Here is a 20,399-nt window from a genome sequence, read left to right as displayed (position 1 = left end):
CGAGAAATTCGGAAAATATCTATGAATAAGACATTTTCTTAAAGCTACATGCTTTTACTGACCATGTTAGTGTAAAATATTAGCACACATATGTGGCTGATTTTGAGCTATTGTTTGAACTTTTTTTTAGCAAATAGGCAATTGATCATGTTATGTGGGAGGACCACTCTCTGCACATTGTTCACTTTTTCAAAAGGCAGAGGTTTTGAGAATCAGCTCCTGTTTTGGGAGAACAGTCAACGCTGTTGCTGTAGAGGTGGCAGTGGAAGAGCAGTGTTTTCTGGAGTGGCAGATATGAGTTTGTGATTGCGCACAGGTAGGATGACAGTAGTTGCTTGATTTTGTTTATACTGGAAGATAAATACACAAATCCATCAGGATGTCTCTGGAATATGCAAGGACAAATGCCACTATTTTTCATTTCCTGACCTATGAGGTGTTTGTACAACAAAACCTTTAAATGTAGATATAAATGAAAGGAAGTTGTCCTCAAACTACTAAAATGTTAAAAAATGCACTATGAAGTGTGTCTTGGTGTGATACTATGCTTCAATTGTTAGTCAGTTGGTCTCTCTATATACAACTTAAGACCTAAGAAGTAATCAACAGGAAAGGTGGCCGAGATAAAGTGTTTTCAAAATACAACAGTTGCCCAAAAACACAGGATGAAAATTCAATCTGTGAGAATCATTCCACCCTTTGTACAATTCATCATATTTTGCTTGGGTAATTCAACATACTGCTCTATGTTTGACATGGTAAGAATTAACTGAACTCCTGAGTCAGAATGCGCTAGGATGATGTTCTGTACTGTAAGCAGCATAACATCATATTAGGCAGAAAGTCCCCTTTTTCTCCATTCAATGTAGTATGTGTTCTGGCTTTGCCTGCGTCTTGAACTGTTTTTATCAACAGTTAGGAATTATTCAAAGCTTCTTTGGACACTGAAACTCTCCTTTCAATGTGTTGCCCTTGTAGCCCATTAGGCAAGCTAGGCAGAGGTTCTCCCAAAGTGCACCCTTTTGCCCCTGGGTAGGTTTGCTCATCCAGAAAGTGTGTGAGTTACGGCCTCTTGGCAGCTAAGTATATTATTTGGTTGTGCTGTGGTATGACCTTTTCACAGCTAAGGTGGCCACCAATACCACTGACAGGGATCTGACATAGCTACCCACTGTTTTTAAAGCCCTGTGACTGGCAATTTTCTTTGTGGTCCTTCGTATACAAAATCCACTGTTCCAACAGCGGGAAATGTGTGGGTAAGGCGTATTTCCTTTTAGCCATTTTGGAATTCAGATCTGTGTTGGCTGAACCAAGGAGAGCTATCTGTGTCTGAGACAGGCTGATCGTTGGACCGTGGATCAAGGAACCTAAGCGGACTGCAGTGGGAACATCATAAATATCCTAGCACAAGCGAAGCACAGTGGAGTGCTGCAAGTCTGTTGGCTGGTGCTGGCAAAAGACTCTTTTTCCTATTGTGGCTGAGCTTCCGGTTCGGAGTCTTGCTTCTCTTGCCTTTGTGTAGGCGGACCTAAGCGGACCTCAGTGGGAACATCATAAATATCTCAGCACAAGCAAAGCACAGCAGAGTGCTGCAAGTGTGTTGGCTGTGTTTGCCGGGTTTGTCGGAGAATCGGAGGACTCTTAGCAAACTAGGCACGATCCGCCCACTTCGCGGCTTAGTTTGGCACCAACACAGCAGTTCAGAGACAGCCTTGTCAGCCTCGCTCCTTCAAAAACTCATAAACCGGGTGAGTGATATACAGCATAAAACATATTAAGAATATCCTGGTTTAATTGGTGAAACAAACACTTTGCACGAATATCCTTTTAAATTGTGAGTGCCAACAGACTAAAAAGAGTAAGAGAGGGAAAAAGAGAAAAATAGGTTCAAGCCGCCAAATCACCCTCCATATCTCTTCAAAATAGTTGTCATGCACAATCTAAGAAGTGCCTTGATGAGAGCACCTGAATTCGATCCTACAGGCGAGATACAAAATGCTCAAAACAAAATGTCCAAATTCTCCTTTTTCCCTCCCCCAGAAGCAACTTTTTACCTGATCACGTCACTTGCTATAAATGAAGACTGTGAGTCAATAGACAATAGCCCCTCTCCAATTCCAAGTCATCTGGTAAAATAATCATAAAGAAGAACCTGGAATATACTATTTCAACAACATCAATGAAATGGACAATTTCCAACTTGACTGGCCGAAAAAACATTTTGCAGAGCCTAGAATCACTAAATAACTCTTCACATGTAATTGGATCAATTCACCCTTGGCTTTCGCTGAAAATTTTGCACCCGACTGTCTTACACAACGGGATGCATCCATTGAAATGCCTAAAGAAACACACAGTGCCCCCAAATATGAATCCAACTAATCAAAGTGATGATAATAAAGCTTCTCATATTGCAGAGACCACGCGAAATGTTCATTTTGCTCCTGTCAGTGGAAGCACAAACATACGAGAGACTGCCCGCCACGCAGCAGCGAAAAACCTCTACACAAAGTCCCACAGATCCACCACAAGATTCCACTCTGAAAGCACTAAGTTTTGTACTCAATTCCCTTGTAAATATCTTTGAATCTTTGAAAAAAGAAGTACATATGTACTCAGACATACTAATGGAATTACTAAAGGAAATTGGCAACTGCGAGTCCTCTCTGACAGGTTTGTGCACAGCCCTAAATACGCAAGTTAAAGACCCAATCGACATGTTCCAATCCCTCGGAAAAGAACAAACACTCATTCAAATCGATTAGAAGAAGGACCTAAATTCTAATAAAGATTTCAGTCAATTTATGTGGCAGGAAATTAAATCGACCATAGCAGAGCTGAAGAAGTCTAACAACAACAGACAAATAAAGGGAGTCGTAGAACAGGAAGACCTATTTTATGACAATGACACTCCACTCTCCACATCAGCGTTGGAAGAATATATGAAACTGGCCCAAATGGTAGACGAACAGGAATTGGACCAATCCAACTAACGGATACACGATGAAATCCATCCAACCAGAAACTCTGCTCCTACCACAGACAAAGTGACTAAAAACAAAGAGATACAAGAAACGTCAACACCAAATTCTGACAAGTCTGATGAAGTAACTAGTACAAACCAGCAACGAAAGAAAAAGATAAAAGATCGTAGAAGTGAAACATGACCTACCAAAAGCTAGCAACTACTTGAAACTGAGAAAACCTAAAAAATCAAGTAAGAAAAATGTCTTCAAAGCGGTGAATAAGATTACAGACTCAGAAGTACATGAAAAAAGAAAAAATACACGAAATCAGCTGGATTTGCTGTTGAACCAAGTAAGCACAAACAAGGACACAAAAGGAAATGATGAGGAAAAAAGCAATGACGCACAATCAGTCAACCCAAAATTAAAAATCACAAGCAGCACAGGAAGTCAAACAGTTGACCAGACGACAGAGCCTTTAATTGTGAAAATAATACCTCAGATTAGCTCCAATTTTCTGTAAAAAAATAGACTTAATGAAGCAAAACCTGATGAAGTTGGAAATTCGAAACCAAACTTTGCTCAAGTATCCATGGCTACATTGGGTCACATTACGGGTCACGTTGCCGCCGGACCCGTAACAAATTAACGGTGCCTGACTTCCCGGTAACACCGCTTAATTCCGAAGGCGGCCGGGAAGTCAGGCGCCAGTAATTTTGTAAGTCCCATTCCCAAAAAAGATAAAATATCTAGGCTTCACTCTGAGGTCGACTCAATGATTAAAAGATCTGGCTGATGAACCTAGAGTTAAAAATCGCCCAATATATAAGCCAGTTAAAAAAACTATTGATGACATTCTGTAGATTGTTACTGTTACCACTGTTAAGGTTTTACAAGGCAAAAGTGATACCAGCATTATTATATAGATTTGAAATCAATCCCATTGCCCATAAACTCAATTGGGCCACTGTAGAAGTGTGAATATGGAAAAAAACATATCACTTCCCATATGTCATTACCCATTGCACGACTCAGATATGAACTAGATCTATATTCAATGCAATCACAGTTTTTACCAGGTTACTCACCGTAGTGACCACCTTACTCCTAGTCCATAGTCCCCTTTCCTCCATACTTGTGGGACATCTCTCCGTCCTGTGGGACGGGACCGGAGCACTTTGTAAAAAGCATGCACATTTTTTATTATCAAAAATGTGTCCCTCCTCTCTTTCCTGCGCGGGACCCGGCACGTGGACGTAACCCCGCCCACCTTGGCTCCGCCCCGCGCATCTCCCATCAGTCCTTTTCTATCGCCAGGTCAAAGACCCATTAGCAATAACAGAGGAACCTTATTAGAGGGGACGGCGGGCATATGGAGGAAAGGGGACTATGGACTAGGAGTAAGGTGGTCACTACGGTGAGTAACCTGGTAATACTCCTACGTCCCGTCCCCTTTCCTCCATACTTGTGGGAGATTCCCAAGCACTCCTTACAGGAACTACGGGTGCATGGAAATACCCCTTACTGAAACAGGTTCTTCAGCACAGCCTGACCAAACTGAGCGTCAGCCCTTGAGCTCATGTCGAGACAGTAATGTTTACAGAAAGCAGATGGGGAGGCCGAAGTAGCTGCCCTAGCGATGGACTCCCAGGGGACATATTTCTGAAAAGCAACCGCGGCTGCTTTGCCCCACACCAGGTGTGCATGGATACCCTTAGGAGGTTTCAGCCCTTGGACAGTGAAAGACTCCGTGATGCAGGCGGCAATCCACCTAGAAATAGTTGCCTTATACGCCGGCTTGCCCTGATGGTTACCGAAGGTCACAAAAAGTTGAGAAGAACTCCTAAGCTCGGAAGTCCTGTCCAAGTAGAACTTAAGAGCTCTTCAGACATCAAGACAGTGTAGAACCCTTTCCGCCTCTGAGGCAGGGTTCGGAAAAAAGACCGGAAGGGAGATCGACTGATTCAGATGGAATTCGGTCACCACCTTCGGTAGAAAAAACGGGTTTGTCCGAAGGACTACCTTGTCCTTGTGAAATACCAAGAAAAGATGCTCCACCGACAATGCCTGGAGCTCACTCACTCTCCTTGCTGACGTAACGGTGACCCGAAAGGACACTTTCCAAGACAAGTACTTGAGGTCCACCGTAGCCATTGGTTCAAAGGGTTTATTGCACAGCGCCGTCAGGACTACATTTAGGTCCCATGGCAGATGTGGATTACGAACCGGAGGGTAGAGGCGTGTCAAGCCAGCAAAATGCCTCTTCACCACTGGGTTAGTTAGAGAATAAGAACACAGGTCTGTAGAAAGGTAAGCGGAAACCGCTGAGAGATAGGTCCTGCATGACAGGACATGAACCCCTGACTCTGCTAGGGAGGACATGAAGGACAACACCGTGTCAATCGTGGCCACCCTCGGATCCAACTTCTTCTCCAAACACCAATGACAGAACCTGAGCCATTTACTCTTGTATTGAGATCTGGTCGAGGGTTTGCTGGCTGCCTGGATAATGCGCATGTTATCCGCAAACAAACTCAGATGCTCTAAAGACTTGAACTCAGGCACCATGCAGCCAAGCTGAGCGATTGTGGGAGGGGTGCAACATCTGTTGTTCCCCTTGGTGAAGAAGATCGGGAGTTACTGGTAACCTGATCGGCGGATACACCGACAGGTGTTGAAGTTCTGAGAACCAAAACCTGGCCGGCCACCACGGGGCTTTGAGTAGAAGGGAACAGTTCACCGAGTTCTTCAACTTCCAAATTGCACGGTGAACTAGGGGCAGAGGCGGGAAGGCGTAAGCTCTCATGTTGTGCCATGGAATCTCGAGAGCATCCCCCAGAGAGGAGGCTCCCAGCCCCTCTCTAGATGCATACCGAGGAAGCTTCTTGTTCGCTGCCTTAGCGAAGAGGTCCACCTCTGGTGTGCCCCACCGTGAGAAAATCCATTAGAGGACCTCCGCCTTTAATTCCCACTCGTAGCTGACCACTGTCCGCCGGCTGAGGGCATCCGCTGTGACATTCAGCTGGCCCGGGATGTGCACTGCAAGCAGCCAGACACCATGAAGCACGGCCCACTCCCAAATCTGGATGGACAAGTCCACGAGGGGGGGAGACTTTGTTCCCCCTTGTTTGTTTATGTAATATATTAACACCACATTGTCTGTCCTTATGTGGACCACCTTGTTGACAATGACCGGTCTGAACACCCTGAGCGCTAGGAAGATCGCCAGAAGCTCCAAATGATTTATGTGCAGGAGCTTGTCCTGAGGCGACCAGAGGTCCGAAACCTGAAGAAGATCTAACGTCGCACCCCACCCTAGAAGGGAGGAGTCCGTTGTGATCGTCACCATGGGGACCGGGTCCTGAAACCCCGCTTCCCCAGACAGATTGCTGAGAGATGACCACCAATCCAGGTCCACTCACATGGAATCCGGAATCATTATCCGCATGGAATCCAAAACCACTGCCTGACGCCATGAACTCCGAAAAGCTATCTGGGTGCGTCTCATTTTGAGACGAGCAAGAGGAAGAGCCAGTACACACATGGCCATGAGACTCAGAAGCCTCGGGAACCACCAGACCGACATGCTCTCCGACTGCGCAAACATCTGACAGTGGCTAACAGATCCGCCATTCTGTCCTCGGTCAGATACACTCTGCAGTTGATCGTGTTCCCACGAAAACCCAGGAAGATCAGGTCCTGTGAGACCGTCATGGAAGATTTCCGCCAGTTTACCGACAGCCCGAGATAGAACAGGAGCTGAAGGAGAGACTGGAGGTTGCCCGCTGCTGCCAGCGGACAAGGGCTGCGTAAGAGCCAGTCGTCCAAATAAGGATACACATGGATACCCTGGAGACGAAGATAGGCCGCAATCACCGACATCATCTTCGTGAAGACACGCAGCGCCGAGCTGAGGCCAAAAGGAAGCACTCAAAACTGGAAGTGCTCCTCTCCCAAAGAGAAGCCGAGCTATCTCCTGTGTGGATTCCAAATCAGGATATGCATATACGCATCCTGAAGATCCACAACGCTGAGCCAATTGCCCATCTGTAAGGAGGAGCGTACCTGGCTGGGCGTGATCATCTTGAATTTCTCTTGGGGTAGGAAAAGATTGAACTGGGAAAGGTCTAGGATGGTGCAGAGGCCAGCCTGGTTGGGTTTGGGCACTGTAAAAAGCCGGGAGTAGAAGCCCTCCCCTCGCTCCCCAAGGGGAACGGGTTCCACAGCTCTGAGGTCCAGAAGTTTCTGAACTTCGGCCTTGAGGGAGGGTGAGCCCGACAGCTGAAAAGGAGGGTTGAGGGGTGGGGTAGGGGGTAAAGGTAAGCGGAAGCCCGCTCGAGCGACTGACAAGACCCATCTGTCTTCTGTGATGGTCTGCCATGCCTCCCAATGAGATGCAATGCGTCCTCCCACCGGGGTCTCGTGCGAGCGCGGAAAACCCTCATTTGGCAGGTTTATCGGTGGCGGTGCCACCTGAACCTGATGAGGAGGCTGAGGAGCGGGAGAAAAACCGCGTGCGTTGTTGTCTACGGCGGTTATTCCCCGCAGGAGTATCCACTCTGCGAGATTTGCGGTCGAGGAAGCCCATAAAACCAGAGGAGGGTCGACTTTGCGACAACGGTCTCTGGGATTTGAAAGGAGCTTTGACCAGAACAGACAATGATTTAGCCGTCTGAGTGCTATCCTTGGTCTTGGTGAGCTCTACATCAGTAGTAGAATGAAAAAGCTCCTTACCATCGAATGGAAGGTCCAACACCTTGTCTTGCACTTCCTTAGAAAATTTAGTGGCATGCAGCCACGCCTGCCGTGGGGTATCAACCCCAAGCATCAGGCACCGAGGCGAGGTGTCTACGTGGTGAGCCGCAGCCTCCGGGAGATCCTGGGCCAAGACCCTGGCATCGGAAAGGCCTCCTTTGAAGTCTTCCAACTTCTCGACCGGTATGTGCTCCTCAAACTCCGACAGACCTTTCCACATCTGCATGTGAGCTCCCGCCAATATCAACTCAGCGTTGGCCAGCCTGAGCTGCAAGGCTGAGTTGGCAAAGATTTTCCTCCCTAGGGAGTCCAGGAGCTTCTTTCCCAAGACCTGAGTAGCCGTCGTGGAAGAGGATGCTGCAGGTCTGGATTGCAACGTAGGCGCAGCCACCACTGTGGAGGAGGGAGGCGGACAAGACGACAGGGCCACCTCTTCCGAAGAATGTAGCCTGTACCTCGCGTCAATCTTCTTATTGACAAAAAGTCCCGAGTGTGGCTTTTCCCAGACTCTTCGGACCTCGGCCAGAGAATGGGCCGGTACGCTCCAAGGGAGAGAGGGTGAATGCCCCAGAAAGCACGTCCTCCTGCGGAGCGGGTGCCTCGGGCAGGGGAACATCTAAAACTCATCATGTCCAGTACCTGGTCATGAAAGGCTCTGATAGAGCAGGGAAGGTCCTCGTTGTCCTGATCGCCTTGAGGGTCATCTGACAGGTCAGGATCCTAATGAGCCGTGTCAGGCACTGCCTTGTCCACTGGGGACAATGGAGGCACAGGCGGAAGAGCCGGGGGAGGCACCACAGGCAAGGGAGGCGCCGCCGGAACCACTGGAGGAACGGGTGGAGCCGGAGGCGCAGGTGGACATATCGCCTTGAAAAGCCCTTTGAAATATTCCCTCATGGGGTCGGTGCGCATAAGTGCTTGAAAAGTACCGAAAAAAGCGTCCTCAGGAGATTGCTTCGGAACCTGAGGAGGCCTCTCATGAGGTGGACAAATCCAGGGACGTAACGGGGAAGGGTGCCACACCGGCCCCTCCACCGCCGAATCCACATAAATCAAAGGAGCCGCCCCCGCGGGCAACAAAACATTGTGCCGAAGAGACATCTGGGCGTTCAAACCATAAACTGGCCGGTAAGGATGTGCACAAGGGACCTTAGGTTCACCCAAGGGACTGCGCCCTACACCAGAGGCCGATGGCGTAGTTGTAGGTGTAGCACCTAAAATGGCTGCCGTGGTCGTGGCGGGAACGGGCGCCATTTTGTCCTCATCTGAGGGGAACTGCAACACGTGAGGAAGTGAGGCAGGGGTCCCCGTCGATGGATCAGGGGTCTTAATCTTAGCCTTAACATAAGGAACCTCGGCCGAGCCGATACTATGAGGCCTGGAATGTTTTTGTGACATACCAACTGCCAAATTAGCCTTCGGAGGAAGGACCTCGGCACTGCCGGTAAAAGAAGAACTTTGCTTCCTTGCCCCCTCAACAGATCTGGTATCAGCACAAGAGCGGGAACGGTGAGCAACCGCTTTCACCGACAAAGCCTTGTCCGGCCTCTCAGAACTGTTGGTAACTTTAGCCTCTGAACGAGGGAACCTCGGACCCAGGCCCGGTAAAAGCCTTATCTGCACGGGCCTCGAACATCCGTTCGGTAACAACCAGCCCAGCCAAGGCCTCGGGGCGCACCCCGGTCTTGTTTTTGAGGGAAGCCGACAGAGAGGCCTCAGAGCGAGGTCCGGTACCCCACGAATCAGTAGAACTGGGTCTACAAACAGCCCCCACAGGAGGGGCCTCGGAGCCTACTCCGGTGTTCACAGGCCCCTTACGGAGACCCTCGGAGAAAACTCTGGTAGAATTATTAGGCCCAACGGGCACCTCAGGGCGAACCCCGGTGACAGAGCGATCAACGCCCCTCCCGGACCGAGAGGAACCCGGAAAGGTATCCCCCGGCCGGGGTGCTCTGAAAAATAAAGATCTTACTGGGCGTTTCTTCTTCTCGTTGATGAACGCCTGAAAATGCGAAGGAGGAGTTCGTCGGAACACCTCCTCCCACCGCTCCAACCGACGTTGAAGTGCCCGGACCGAAAGGGAGTCACAGTAAAAACAGGAGTCCCAACGGTGTTCCGGACCAAACACTCTAAACAAAGAGGATGGGGATCCACCCTCGCAAAGCGACGGTGACACGATGAACAATCTGGAAAGTTTAATTTTAAAGACATAGACAGACTAGTAAACGAACGCTAGCGAGAGCCAGAGAGGAAAAAAGGGAAGAAAATCTTCTGAGGATGCAAGTGCGTCCGGCCCTGATCGAGCGGAGAAAAGGACTGATGGGCGATGCGCGGGGCGGAGCCAAGGTGGGCGGGGTTACGGCCACGTGCCGGGCCCCGCGCAGGAAAGAGAGGAGGGACACATTTTTGAAAAATAAAAATTGGGATGCTTTTTACAAAGTGCTCCGGTCCCGTCCCACAGGACAGAGAGATGTCCCACAAGTATGGAGGAAAGGAGACAGGACGTAGGAGTAAATTGGAAACTACTATCAATCTATAGATCTATAATAGTTCCTTGTAAGCACTCCTTGTATGAAAAAATACAAACTCACTTAACGTCTAACAAGAGTGAATTTTTGATCCAACAAAAAAATAAATGCTGATCAAGTTCTTCATTCCTGTGATGTAACAAGTGAGACTTTAATCAAGAATCCAGTCCAAGTGAAACGCGCTCTTGTATGAAATTACTGGATTACAACTAGAGCATCATTTAGCAATTTAAAAAGCGCTAGTAAATTTAGCATATGTGAAAAACCAAGCAAATATGTATTGCCATAGCTAAGAAGATTTCCCAATCCCAAATGGTGAGCAGAACTTTTACGCTTTTGTCTAAATTTAGTAAAAACAAAAGAAACCGAGAGAATATGGTACAATTTAGAACATAAAGCAGGAGAATGTGACCTGTGTGGTGAAGGATTCATTCAAGATATAAGACACCTTCTCATAACCTCCACAGCCAAATTACCTGTAAGAGAAAAATACTTTGCACGATTTATACACGATACTGAGTGGTTTTACTCTGAAGCGCAGGCAAAACATCAGAGACAGACAAGTAAAAACTCTTCCTCATTAGACCCAAAAAGACAGTAGACAGAGCCAACAAATCCTGTGGGCCAGCAGACCACTCATGGGTCATGCACCGTGTGGACAGTGCTCCATGCGTGCTCAGACGAAACGCAGTACAAATGTGGATATTGGGGGGAACACACCATGGCAACAAAGGCACTTCCAAAACTGTAATAGTCCGGGGGTAGTTTAAGTAATTACATTCCCGTGCAACCTCTGCTATGTGGGGATGACAACACAACCAATAAAGAAGAGGCTAACTGAGCACAAATCCTGCTTGAGAATGGGCAAACTCAAAGAACCCCTGGTATCACACCTTAAAGCAAGAGGCCAACCCCAGATGACTTCCACTGGACTGTACTTGAGAAACTGAACCCGCCGAGACAGCGGGGGAATTTTAACAATATGATCCTCAGGAGAGAGCAACAATGGATATTCCAGTTAAAAACATGCAGCAATGGCTTGAATGAAGCCATCTAGTGGCATGACCTGGCAGTTCTTCCCCGCTAGGACTGTCCATAGATGGAAAGATCATCCGCCACTTGTGTCACCAAAAAGTACTCGCAAAGGCTGCTGTACTGCCGTCTATGTTTTGTCAGATTTAATCTCGGAATGAAAAGGCAGAGGCACTGTCATCCATGACACATCCGTTTTCCTTTGGAAAATTAACATTTCCTTTACTTCCTCCTTTGTTGTTCCTTCCCTCCTCCCCCCCTCCCACCTCGCTTCGGTTAATGTCTGTTGGAAAGAGTGGAAACTCAGCAGTAAAACTGCGCAAACACCCGGAGCACTGTTCTAGGCCAAGATGGCTGGCTTTTTCGAGGTATTATAACTCAGTAACCTTGAGGCCCCGCCCCCTACTATGCTGACATAGGGGAGGTGGTGCCTGGAAAGCACCGGTCCGGATAGAAAGGTGGTGGTAAAACCACTGCCACTGTTCTTTCCGGACCGGCTGATTAAGAGTCCTGCAGCGGGAGGTGTCACTCCCGCCAGGTCTGACCTGGCGGGTTTAACACCACCCGCCTGCAGGCGGACATCAAAACACTGGCTCTGTCAAAGGCGGAACCGGTGTTTCCATGGTCCCCATCCCCATGGAGTCCTATGGGACTCCATGGGAATGAGGACTTACTGAATTCCACCTCCGGAATTCCTGGGTCACCGGGGTCGTAATTCCCCAGTAATTCCGGGAAACACAGAGGCGGAATGGTAATACGAGTCCGGCGGTAACCTGCTGGTTTTACCAGCTCGGTTACCGCCGGACTCGTAATGAGACCCAATGTTTTACTTTCGCTACGCCCGCCGAGAGATTCCACCACAGTGCTAGACCCGTATAAAAAAGACGACTGGGCCTCCCCCCGGGTAAGCAGATACAATTGTTGTCCACCTTTTTTCAGCACCTTGGGCAGACCGAAACACGGTGCCTTGCCGCGCTCCTACTTCTCCGGGATGCGTGCAACGACGCACGGCATGTGAGTTTGTTAGCATAACAAGCCACATCCAAACATTCACTGGTTGCCTGCTTTTTCGATTTCTCGTTGGTTGCAGGCACCAGGTACACTTCCTGCAACTGATGTTTCAGGCAAGGACACTACAAGCCCGGTCTTCACGTCTTTTACCCTCCGCAACACCCCTCATTTTCAAGGAATCGAGGTATGTGGATGTAAGCAGGTCTGCCCTTGTTAAAGTGCATGATAACAAATGTGAAAAAATACAGGGCAACTGTATGAACTTGAAGGCTCTACCATCCACTAAGTGGGAGGTGCTTTCTTTTCTTTTGAATGTCTACAATTATGACAATACATTAATTGCATGGGAGTTACCACAAACGCACCCTCTCCGACTACCTTGAAGATATAGCTCATGGGGCGTTATCTTTGTTTTCCCCTTTTCCCCAGGACACGGGGTGATTGCCCAATCCCAAATTACAGATTAAAAGGAGCGATGCCAAAGTTTGACTGACCTGGTCCTGAAGATGATCAGTTACGGCAGTCATCGAAACCGGTCGACCATGTTGTACTTTGATGATATCCATTAAACACTGCTAGGATACATGTTTTGGAATAATTTTGATACCTGTCCTTGGTAACAGGTCTTGTTTGAGCGTCTTAGCTCTAGTTCCCGTCAGGACTTTTTAAACACCCAGTAGTACCCAGTACATATGTCCTGATAACATATTGCTATGCTGGTTAATAAACTAATATTAAATCCCCTTAGCAATGTTCATCTCATGAACATATATAGGCTCTCATTACAGGTCTGGCGGAAACTGTGCTGGTAGAACCGGCAGGTAGCTGCCAGACCCGTAATGATTTACCACCGCCTGACTTGCCGGAATCACTGGGGCATTACAGTCCTGATTTAAATGTTGATCCGGGACCACGGAAGCACCGGCACCATTAACAACGGTGCCAGTGCTTCTGTGAAAGTCTGCGGGCGAGTGCCATTCTGCACGGCAGATCTGACCCTGGCGGGCGGAACGGTACCCGCCCGAAGACTCGTAGTTTGCCGGTCTGGAAACAACGGTGCCGGTAAGTTTACCAGCATCGTTGTTTCCAGATGGGCAAACTTGTAATGAGGGCCATAGACAGGGACAACTGTTCCTCTGTCATGGGTTGCTATCTCTGTGGTTTTTAATAAACAAACACATCAATGCTTGTGCATTGGTAAGTAGGGACAGTGTTCTCCCTCTTTCCTTTTTGATAGGCGGCGCATCACCATCAACCCAGGGACAGCAACCCCAGACAGGGTCAGGGTGTGCTTCCGTTGAGGGATAGTGTTAGTGGCCTTATGAGTAACACCATTTTTTGAGCAAAGATTGTCAGGAGAAAGAAGGTGGCAAGCATTAGTAGTAAGAGCTTTGTAGGTCATGGCAGAGGATTTCCACATAAACACCCCAGGAGGGGTACTGAAAGACTGAAGCACGTGTATTTTAGGAAGCTCCTTTGTTCCTGGAGGAATGGTCCGGAAGCTTAATAGCCTGCATGGAGATGAGAGCGAATGCTGCATGAGACGAAGAGAGTCAGCACAGAACTCAACCTGAACTCTCAATCTAAAAACGGTGAACAGTGATCACCTCTGATGTGAATGCAAAGGTGGGATACCGCCCATGTTTGAATCCGCTTCTTCTGCACACACTCACAGTTTCTTTGGCTTGCTTTATAGCGGAGCCTCTGCTGCACCAACGCGGACGTTGGACTCTGAAACAGCAGGTCGTGAGCAAAGCCGCACAGCACCACAAACCAATCAAAGCTAAGTGCTACTCTCTGTTCTAATGTTATAGTGTGCTGGTTGTGTATTTCAAACAATCAGCAGCACTTTGCATGCAATACTGTTTAATGTGCATGAAGCTGCAACTGGGGGCCAATGTATAAGATGAGGTAATGTTATAGGTGCGTACTATGCAATGCAACCCAGGCAGTAATCCAGGTAGTTCAGTTAGGAGGCCAGCGGGTAGGCCAGGCATGACAGGGGCACAAGCTGCATAAGGGGTGAGTGCATGAGTGCATGAGTGAAACGGTGGAGACTACAAAACCCCAGAGAACACCTTTCCCAACAACCCCCTACCCATCCACAACCTCTACCTAACCATCTACCCGGTTACCCTAAAACCCCCTACCTATCTAATCCTGTGGACCCTAACCCTCTTTCGCCGGTTGCAGTGGCCTGTGGTTTTGCTAACCCACAGGTGCCAAGACCGTACGGGGAGGTAGGTGTTCGTGCTAGCTCCGTGCAAGACTAAAGGGATCTGACAAAGATGCACTAGAGAGTGCTCCACTATCCGTTCATGTGTGTGATAAGATGATGGGAGATAATGGAGGAATGAAGTTGGTGTCCCATTAAGATTCTAAATCCAGTCCCTGTTTGTAGTGTTGGCCTATCTGCTTGCCTGTGACTTTTAGAGACATGTTACTGTTGTTTAATATGTATCCCTGATTTTCAGTACATACTTTATTTATTTATTTTATTTGTATAATGCGTAGACAAGGCCCGTAGACATAATAGCGTTTGGACAAGAGTTGCACACAAAAAAATCATATAAATAAGGCTACAAGCTGGAAGGCGGAGAATCCACTGTGAGGGAAGACCCAGGTCAATGAAAGAGAAAGGTGTTGAGGTCATGTTTGAATTACGGGAAGCTTGAATAGTTTCTTAAATCAGGGGGCAGGGCAAAACAACATCTGGGCGCAGAGTGAGTAAAAGACCCTTGTGCCATAATAGATAAAATAGTTTTAGGAGTGTACAGTACCCGGGAGTTGTTGGAGCAGAGCACTCCCTGGAAAGGAAGCCAACACAGTTGCTCGGCTAAGTAGCTTGCACTCTTTCCGTACAGGCACTTGTTGGTGATGCACAGGGTTTGGTAAGTGGCTGTGCAATCCACGGGAAGCCAGTGCAAGGACCTCCTTGCATTGGAGACCTGGTCAGATCTCTTTAGGCCTTCCACAATTCGCACAGCATTATTTTGGACGACCTGTAGACGGGCCATTTCGCCCTTGCCGGTACCCTGTAGTAGGCTGGCGCAGTAGTCCAGGCGAGCCCCAATAATTGCCCTGGCAATAGTGGCGCAATTAGAGTGATTCAGGAAGGGCCTAATTTGGGCCAACAACTTTAAGTTGAACTGGAAACCAGGCTGTTTATATCTGATCTCATTGATAATTCCTGGTCCAGGACAACATCTAGAGTTTTGACTTTGCGGAGCGTGGCTATGGTGCACCATGAGATAGTGAATGCCTGATATTCACTGCCAAGCTTCCTTAGCTGCGGTGCTGTACCTGCAATCATGAGCTCTGTTTTTTTGCGTTGAGGGCCATATGATTGTCTGCCATCCATGATTTGATTAGTTTGAAGATAAACTTAACTTTGCTAGTGTCTTTAGTGTGATACCCTGAAAGGGGGATCAAACACTACATGTCATCTGCGCAGTTTGCATACAGGGCCCCTTTTTCCTCTAATTATTTGAAAGAGTGGAATCGTGTATATGTTAAAAAGTGTAGGTGAAATACACACTCCCTGAGGCACTCCACACAAGACCAGATCGTCTTTGGCCATAGAGTCATTGTGGAAGACTTTAGCTTTAGTTTAGTTTCGTTTATTTGCTTATATAGCGTGCTGAACCCGGAGGGATTAGGCGCTTAACATGGTGGACAACAATTGTTACAGTTATGGCATTTAGATTACATGAACATGCAGTGTTCTAACATATATACATAAATGGATACAGATTTATATTTACAGGATTGGCTGTTTAGTTAACACTTTAGAAGAAAAACAGTCAAAAGCAATCAAATATATACAATATGGAAAATATGCTGAGAGTTTATTCATTGGTGGATCAGTGAGAAGAGCCATGATTTGACTTTGCATCAAAACGCTGTAAAGGATGGTTCATGTCTTAGAATAGGGGGCGACGCATTCCAAGTCTTGGCTGCCAGCACTGGGAAACTGCAGCCACCTGACTTTGGCAGCTTAAACTTGGGGATGTTGAGGCAGTGAATGTAGTTAGTTCTGGTTGGCCTGGTGGAGATTTTTCTGGAGAATTTATTGGGCAGGTATTTTGGGGGCCGTGTTGGAAAGGAATTTTTGTGTGATCATAAGAGTTCTGAAGGTAATTCTGTCTTGTATGGGTAGCCATTTGATATTGCGTCTGGCTTCAGAGATGTGGTTAGTCCGTGATATGTTTAGTGCCACTCTGACTGCGTTATTTTGCAGTACTTGGAGCTTGTGAAGATTTTGTTTGCTGGCGCCTAAGTAGAGGGTGTTACAATAGTCCAGTTTATAGAGTATAAAAGCCCTAGCCAACGTGATACAGCTGGTGGTAGATAAGAAGGATCTGCATGCATGTATTAGTTTAGAGGTATAGGCCGTTGATGATGTAGTTGCGTTTACTTGTCTCGAGAGGGAGGGGGTGGAACCGAGGTAGACTCCAGTGTTTTAACATCCTTGGACACTGCAATATTATAGCCTTCAATATTGAAACAAGTGTATTGAGGGTCTAGCTTGTTAAGGCGTTGCCTTGAACCGATGAGTAACAGCACGGTTTTGTCATCATTGAGACAAAGACTGTGCTTGACCATCCAATGTTGGATTTTGCAGTATATTCCGTTTAAGCGGGTGGAATCTTTCTTGTAGGATTCCGAGAGAGTGATGAGGATTTGCTTGTTGTCCGCATAATTTGTATAAGGGACATCCATGTCATCTAGGTGGTCGAACAGGAACTTTGTAAATATGTTATACAAAGTTGGTAATACGCATGAGCCTTGTGGGACTCCACATGTAATTGGAGAGGGAGCTCCTGCTGCTGAAGCTGAGAAGACCCTCATGGATCTATCGGAAAGGAAGGATTGGATCCATTCGGCTGCTTTAGGTGAAAATGAGGCTGAAATGATTAGGTGGGTTGTGAGAATACTGTGGTCAACTAAATCGAAAGCAGCTGACAAGTCAAGTAGTAGGAGTAGGGCCGGGTTGCCTTTGTCTTTGGCTTCATCCATCTGGATTTTTAAATCCAGGAGGGCCGTCTCTGTGCCATGTCTTGGCCTGAATCCTGATTATCGGAGTCCTAGCAAATTATTTGTTTCGAGATGGTTTTGTATTTGGATATAGGCTGCTTTATCCAAAAATTTTCGAAGAAACTGTACGGTTGTGATTGGTCTATAGTTTGTTGGGATGTTGGGGTCAAGAGTGGGCTTTATGATTAGGGGCATGACCCAGGCATCTTTGAGATTTTTGGGGACGGAACAGGAAGTGAAGGAGGTGTTCATAAAGGATGCGATGAAGGGAGCAAACTCCTTGGCGCCCTCTTTAAGGATAGAGGCTGGGCAGGTGTCTCCTTGACATGTGGAGGGTTTAAGGCCAGTTATTATGGCTACCACCTCTTCTATGGTGACTGGAGAGAATTCAAATAGGTTGCATGGTTTGGGAGGTGGAGGACGATGTTTGCTAGATTTGGCCTTGGCAGCGAGGATGAGTTTTTTGGGTTTGATTTTTGCTTGAAGTAGTGCACTTTTTTTTCTAGAAGAGCCTTTTAGATGTTTGCACACCAAGTGGCATCTTTGTGGCACAAATGGTGTCTCCAATTCTTTAAGGATGGTGAAAAGCTCTTTGGTGCTAGATTTGGCATTTAGTATTCTGTTGTTAAAGGTGTCACCTTTGGTTTTCAAAATAGCCTCCTTGTAAGTGTTAGAGGAAGTGTTGAATAATTCCTTGTTCTGGGATGAGGGATTTTTTCTCCATTTGGTTTCTGCACGTCTTTTGGACTTCAGTTAAGTTTTTCAAATCTGATGAAAACCATTTGTTTAGATGGCTAGGCTAGGGGAGATATTTGGTCTAGTGCTTGCAGCAAACTTTGGTTGTAAGTATCCACTAGATAAGCATGATCCTTGTCGATAGAGGTCAGGGGATTCATGATAGGTTGGATCAGAGGGAGTAAGTTCTCCATCAATTGGTTGTTTCTGGTAATGGCCGGGGGTGCTTGCGGATCGGTGGGAGGTACATGACCGCTGTTCTGGAACTAAAAGTGAATGACATGGTGGTCTGACCAGGCACACGGGGAGATTGCGATTATTCTGGCATTGCTGTTTAAGTCGGCTACCCAATCTAGGGTTCTGCCTTTGCTGTGCGTGGGTTCGGTAATATGCTGAGTGAATCCTAGATCCAGGAGGAAGCGTTCTAAGGCTTTTGTGTTGGCGTCTTGTGGGTTGTGAAAGCCAGGGTTTAGGTCACCTAGTAGTAACATTTGGGAGTTGGATTTGGTGTTATGCGTGAGGAGATGCAAAATATCTTCATCGAAGGAGGACAGAGGGCCGGATGGTGTGTAGATAAGGTGTATCAAAAGTGTGCGCTGAGGAGATAAGGGAAGTTTGACAGAGAGGAGTTATCCTGAAGTGATAGGTTGAGTGGCAATTTCTCTCATCCCAAGCTGAGTTTTGAAGATGAAAGCAATTTCCCCACCTTTACTGGTTGTTCTGTTGGCTCTAGTGATTGTATATTTTTCGGTATAGCCAGCATGAGAGAAGGGCCTGCTGCTGGGTGTAGCCGCGTTTCAATGACTGCTAAGAAGTCAAGGTTGTTGGAAGAGATGAGGCCTGTTATATCTAATGCGTGAGCACTAAGGGATCTGGCATTTATGAGCACTCCTTTGATGTGGGGGATTTCCGCCTGGGGAGGCAATAATGCACGGATGGACTTAGGTGATGAGGGTGTTGTGTTGTTGGTACGGTTGATGGCAGTGGAGGTAGGTTTGATAGGTGATGGCCTGTGGCGTGAGGTATTATTGGAGGTAGTGCGAGAACCTAGTCTAGCATTTCTGCGTGCTAGTGATGTGGTTCGATAGTCAGATAGCCTTGGGCCATAGAGTCATTGTGGAAGACTTTAGCTTTACGTCCAGAGAGCTGTAACTGCAGATTTGTCTTTAAAGCCCAACTTTATTTGAAGAGTATATGATTTGGTAGTATACTTTGTGGACCTTCCTTTATTGTCTGCTGATGGATGTGTTCGGTGTATGTTAGTACCACCCACATCCCCTTCTAGAGTGAAGCCAGACTGCTTGGTCAAACTACAATGTGGGAGTCAGGACTGACTTAAAGGAAACCCTGTTCACGCACTAAAAATGTGTCTTCATAAGACTTCAGCAGAGGACTTGTGGAAAGTCTTTGTAACACATCCCAGCATTTTACCCTTCACATGCACGGTCCACAATAACAGTTCATTGTGTACATCTCTCATCTTGCCCATTTCCTTTCCTACTAACCTGTTGCAAACTCCACTTGGGATTCTCGCTTGAAGACCCCATTGGTGAGGCTGAATCCATTCACGGCTTCTCCGATCTCCTTCGCTGTTGCCCAGTAAATGGGATTTAGAATCGACACCAGCTTCCTCATGGCAGGGCCTTAAACAAATAACATGTTAATATCGGCAGATGAGATTTTGCAAGACTGCAAAGAAAGGTCAGTGCAGCAGAGGGACTGGAAAGCTTCATATTTAAGAAATACGTGGCTCAGTTGCTGTTAAGATGAATTTCCAAAATCAGCCCTGAGGCGAGGACTTTGGAAGCCCATCCTATAATGGTGATTAGGGAAGACACTGAGAGGTTAGCCAAATCCCAATCAAGATAGGTGAATGAACAGTCAAAGTGTGAGAGTTGTCTAGGGCTACACTGAATCCACACAGAACTGCACCAGTAATAGTCATAGGTAAGTAGGTAAGTAATGTCAATCAAAAACAAATATTTAACATATATAAACAATCACCAATTAGGAGACTAAAGATGCATATGAATTGAATGCCAGAGTTCAACAGGTGAGCACTTCAGATGCAAGAAAAATAGTAAGAAATAGTAGTCCAACCCTAAAATGTATAAAGCCTTGTGCTTAAAAGTCACAAGTTCCAAAGTATGGTTTCTCCAGGAAAGGTATTTCAGAAATCATGCAGCGAGCTGTGGTGGTGCTTTAGAAATTTCTTTCAAGTAGGGTAAGTATGTACCCCATATCAGGTAAGTACCCCACTCTATCCTATTCTCAAGGCAAATCCTAGGAAAGGATCCTTAGCTCAAGTTCGACAACCGGGGGCCAGGTCAGAGGG

The 20,399-nt window shown here is 47.0% G+C and overlaps 1 protein-coding gene across 2 annotated transcripts in view; it reads right to left on the bottom strand.

Moving 5' to 3' along the window:
- The window catches only part of HMCN1 (hemicentin 1), a 1,785,366-nt gene that overhangs the window by 142,024 nt on the left and 1,622,943 nt on the right, over window positions 1–20,399 (bottom strand). For both annotated transcript variants that reach the window (XM_069641364.1, XM_069641365.1), the window contains exon 95: window positions 19,570–19,707. In XM_069641364.1, coding sequence (XP_069497465.1) covers window positions 19,570–19,707 — 138 coding nt within the window. The remainder of the gene's footprint in view (window positions 1–19,569; window positions 19,708–20,399) is intronic.

The sequence above is a fragment of the Ambystoma mexicanum genome, chromosome 1q, assembly GCF_040938575.1.
Source record: "Ambystoma mexicanum isolate Mex_15411 chromosome 1q, UKY_AmexF1_1, whole genome shotgun sequence".
NCBI classification, from domain to species: Eukaryota; Metazoa; Chordata; class Amphibia; order Caudata; family Ambystomatidae; genus Ambystoma; species Ambystoma mexicanum.
This window is presented reverse-complemented; position numbering and strand designations above follow the sequence as displayed.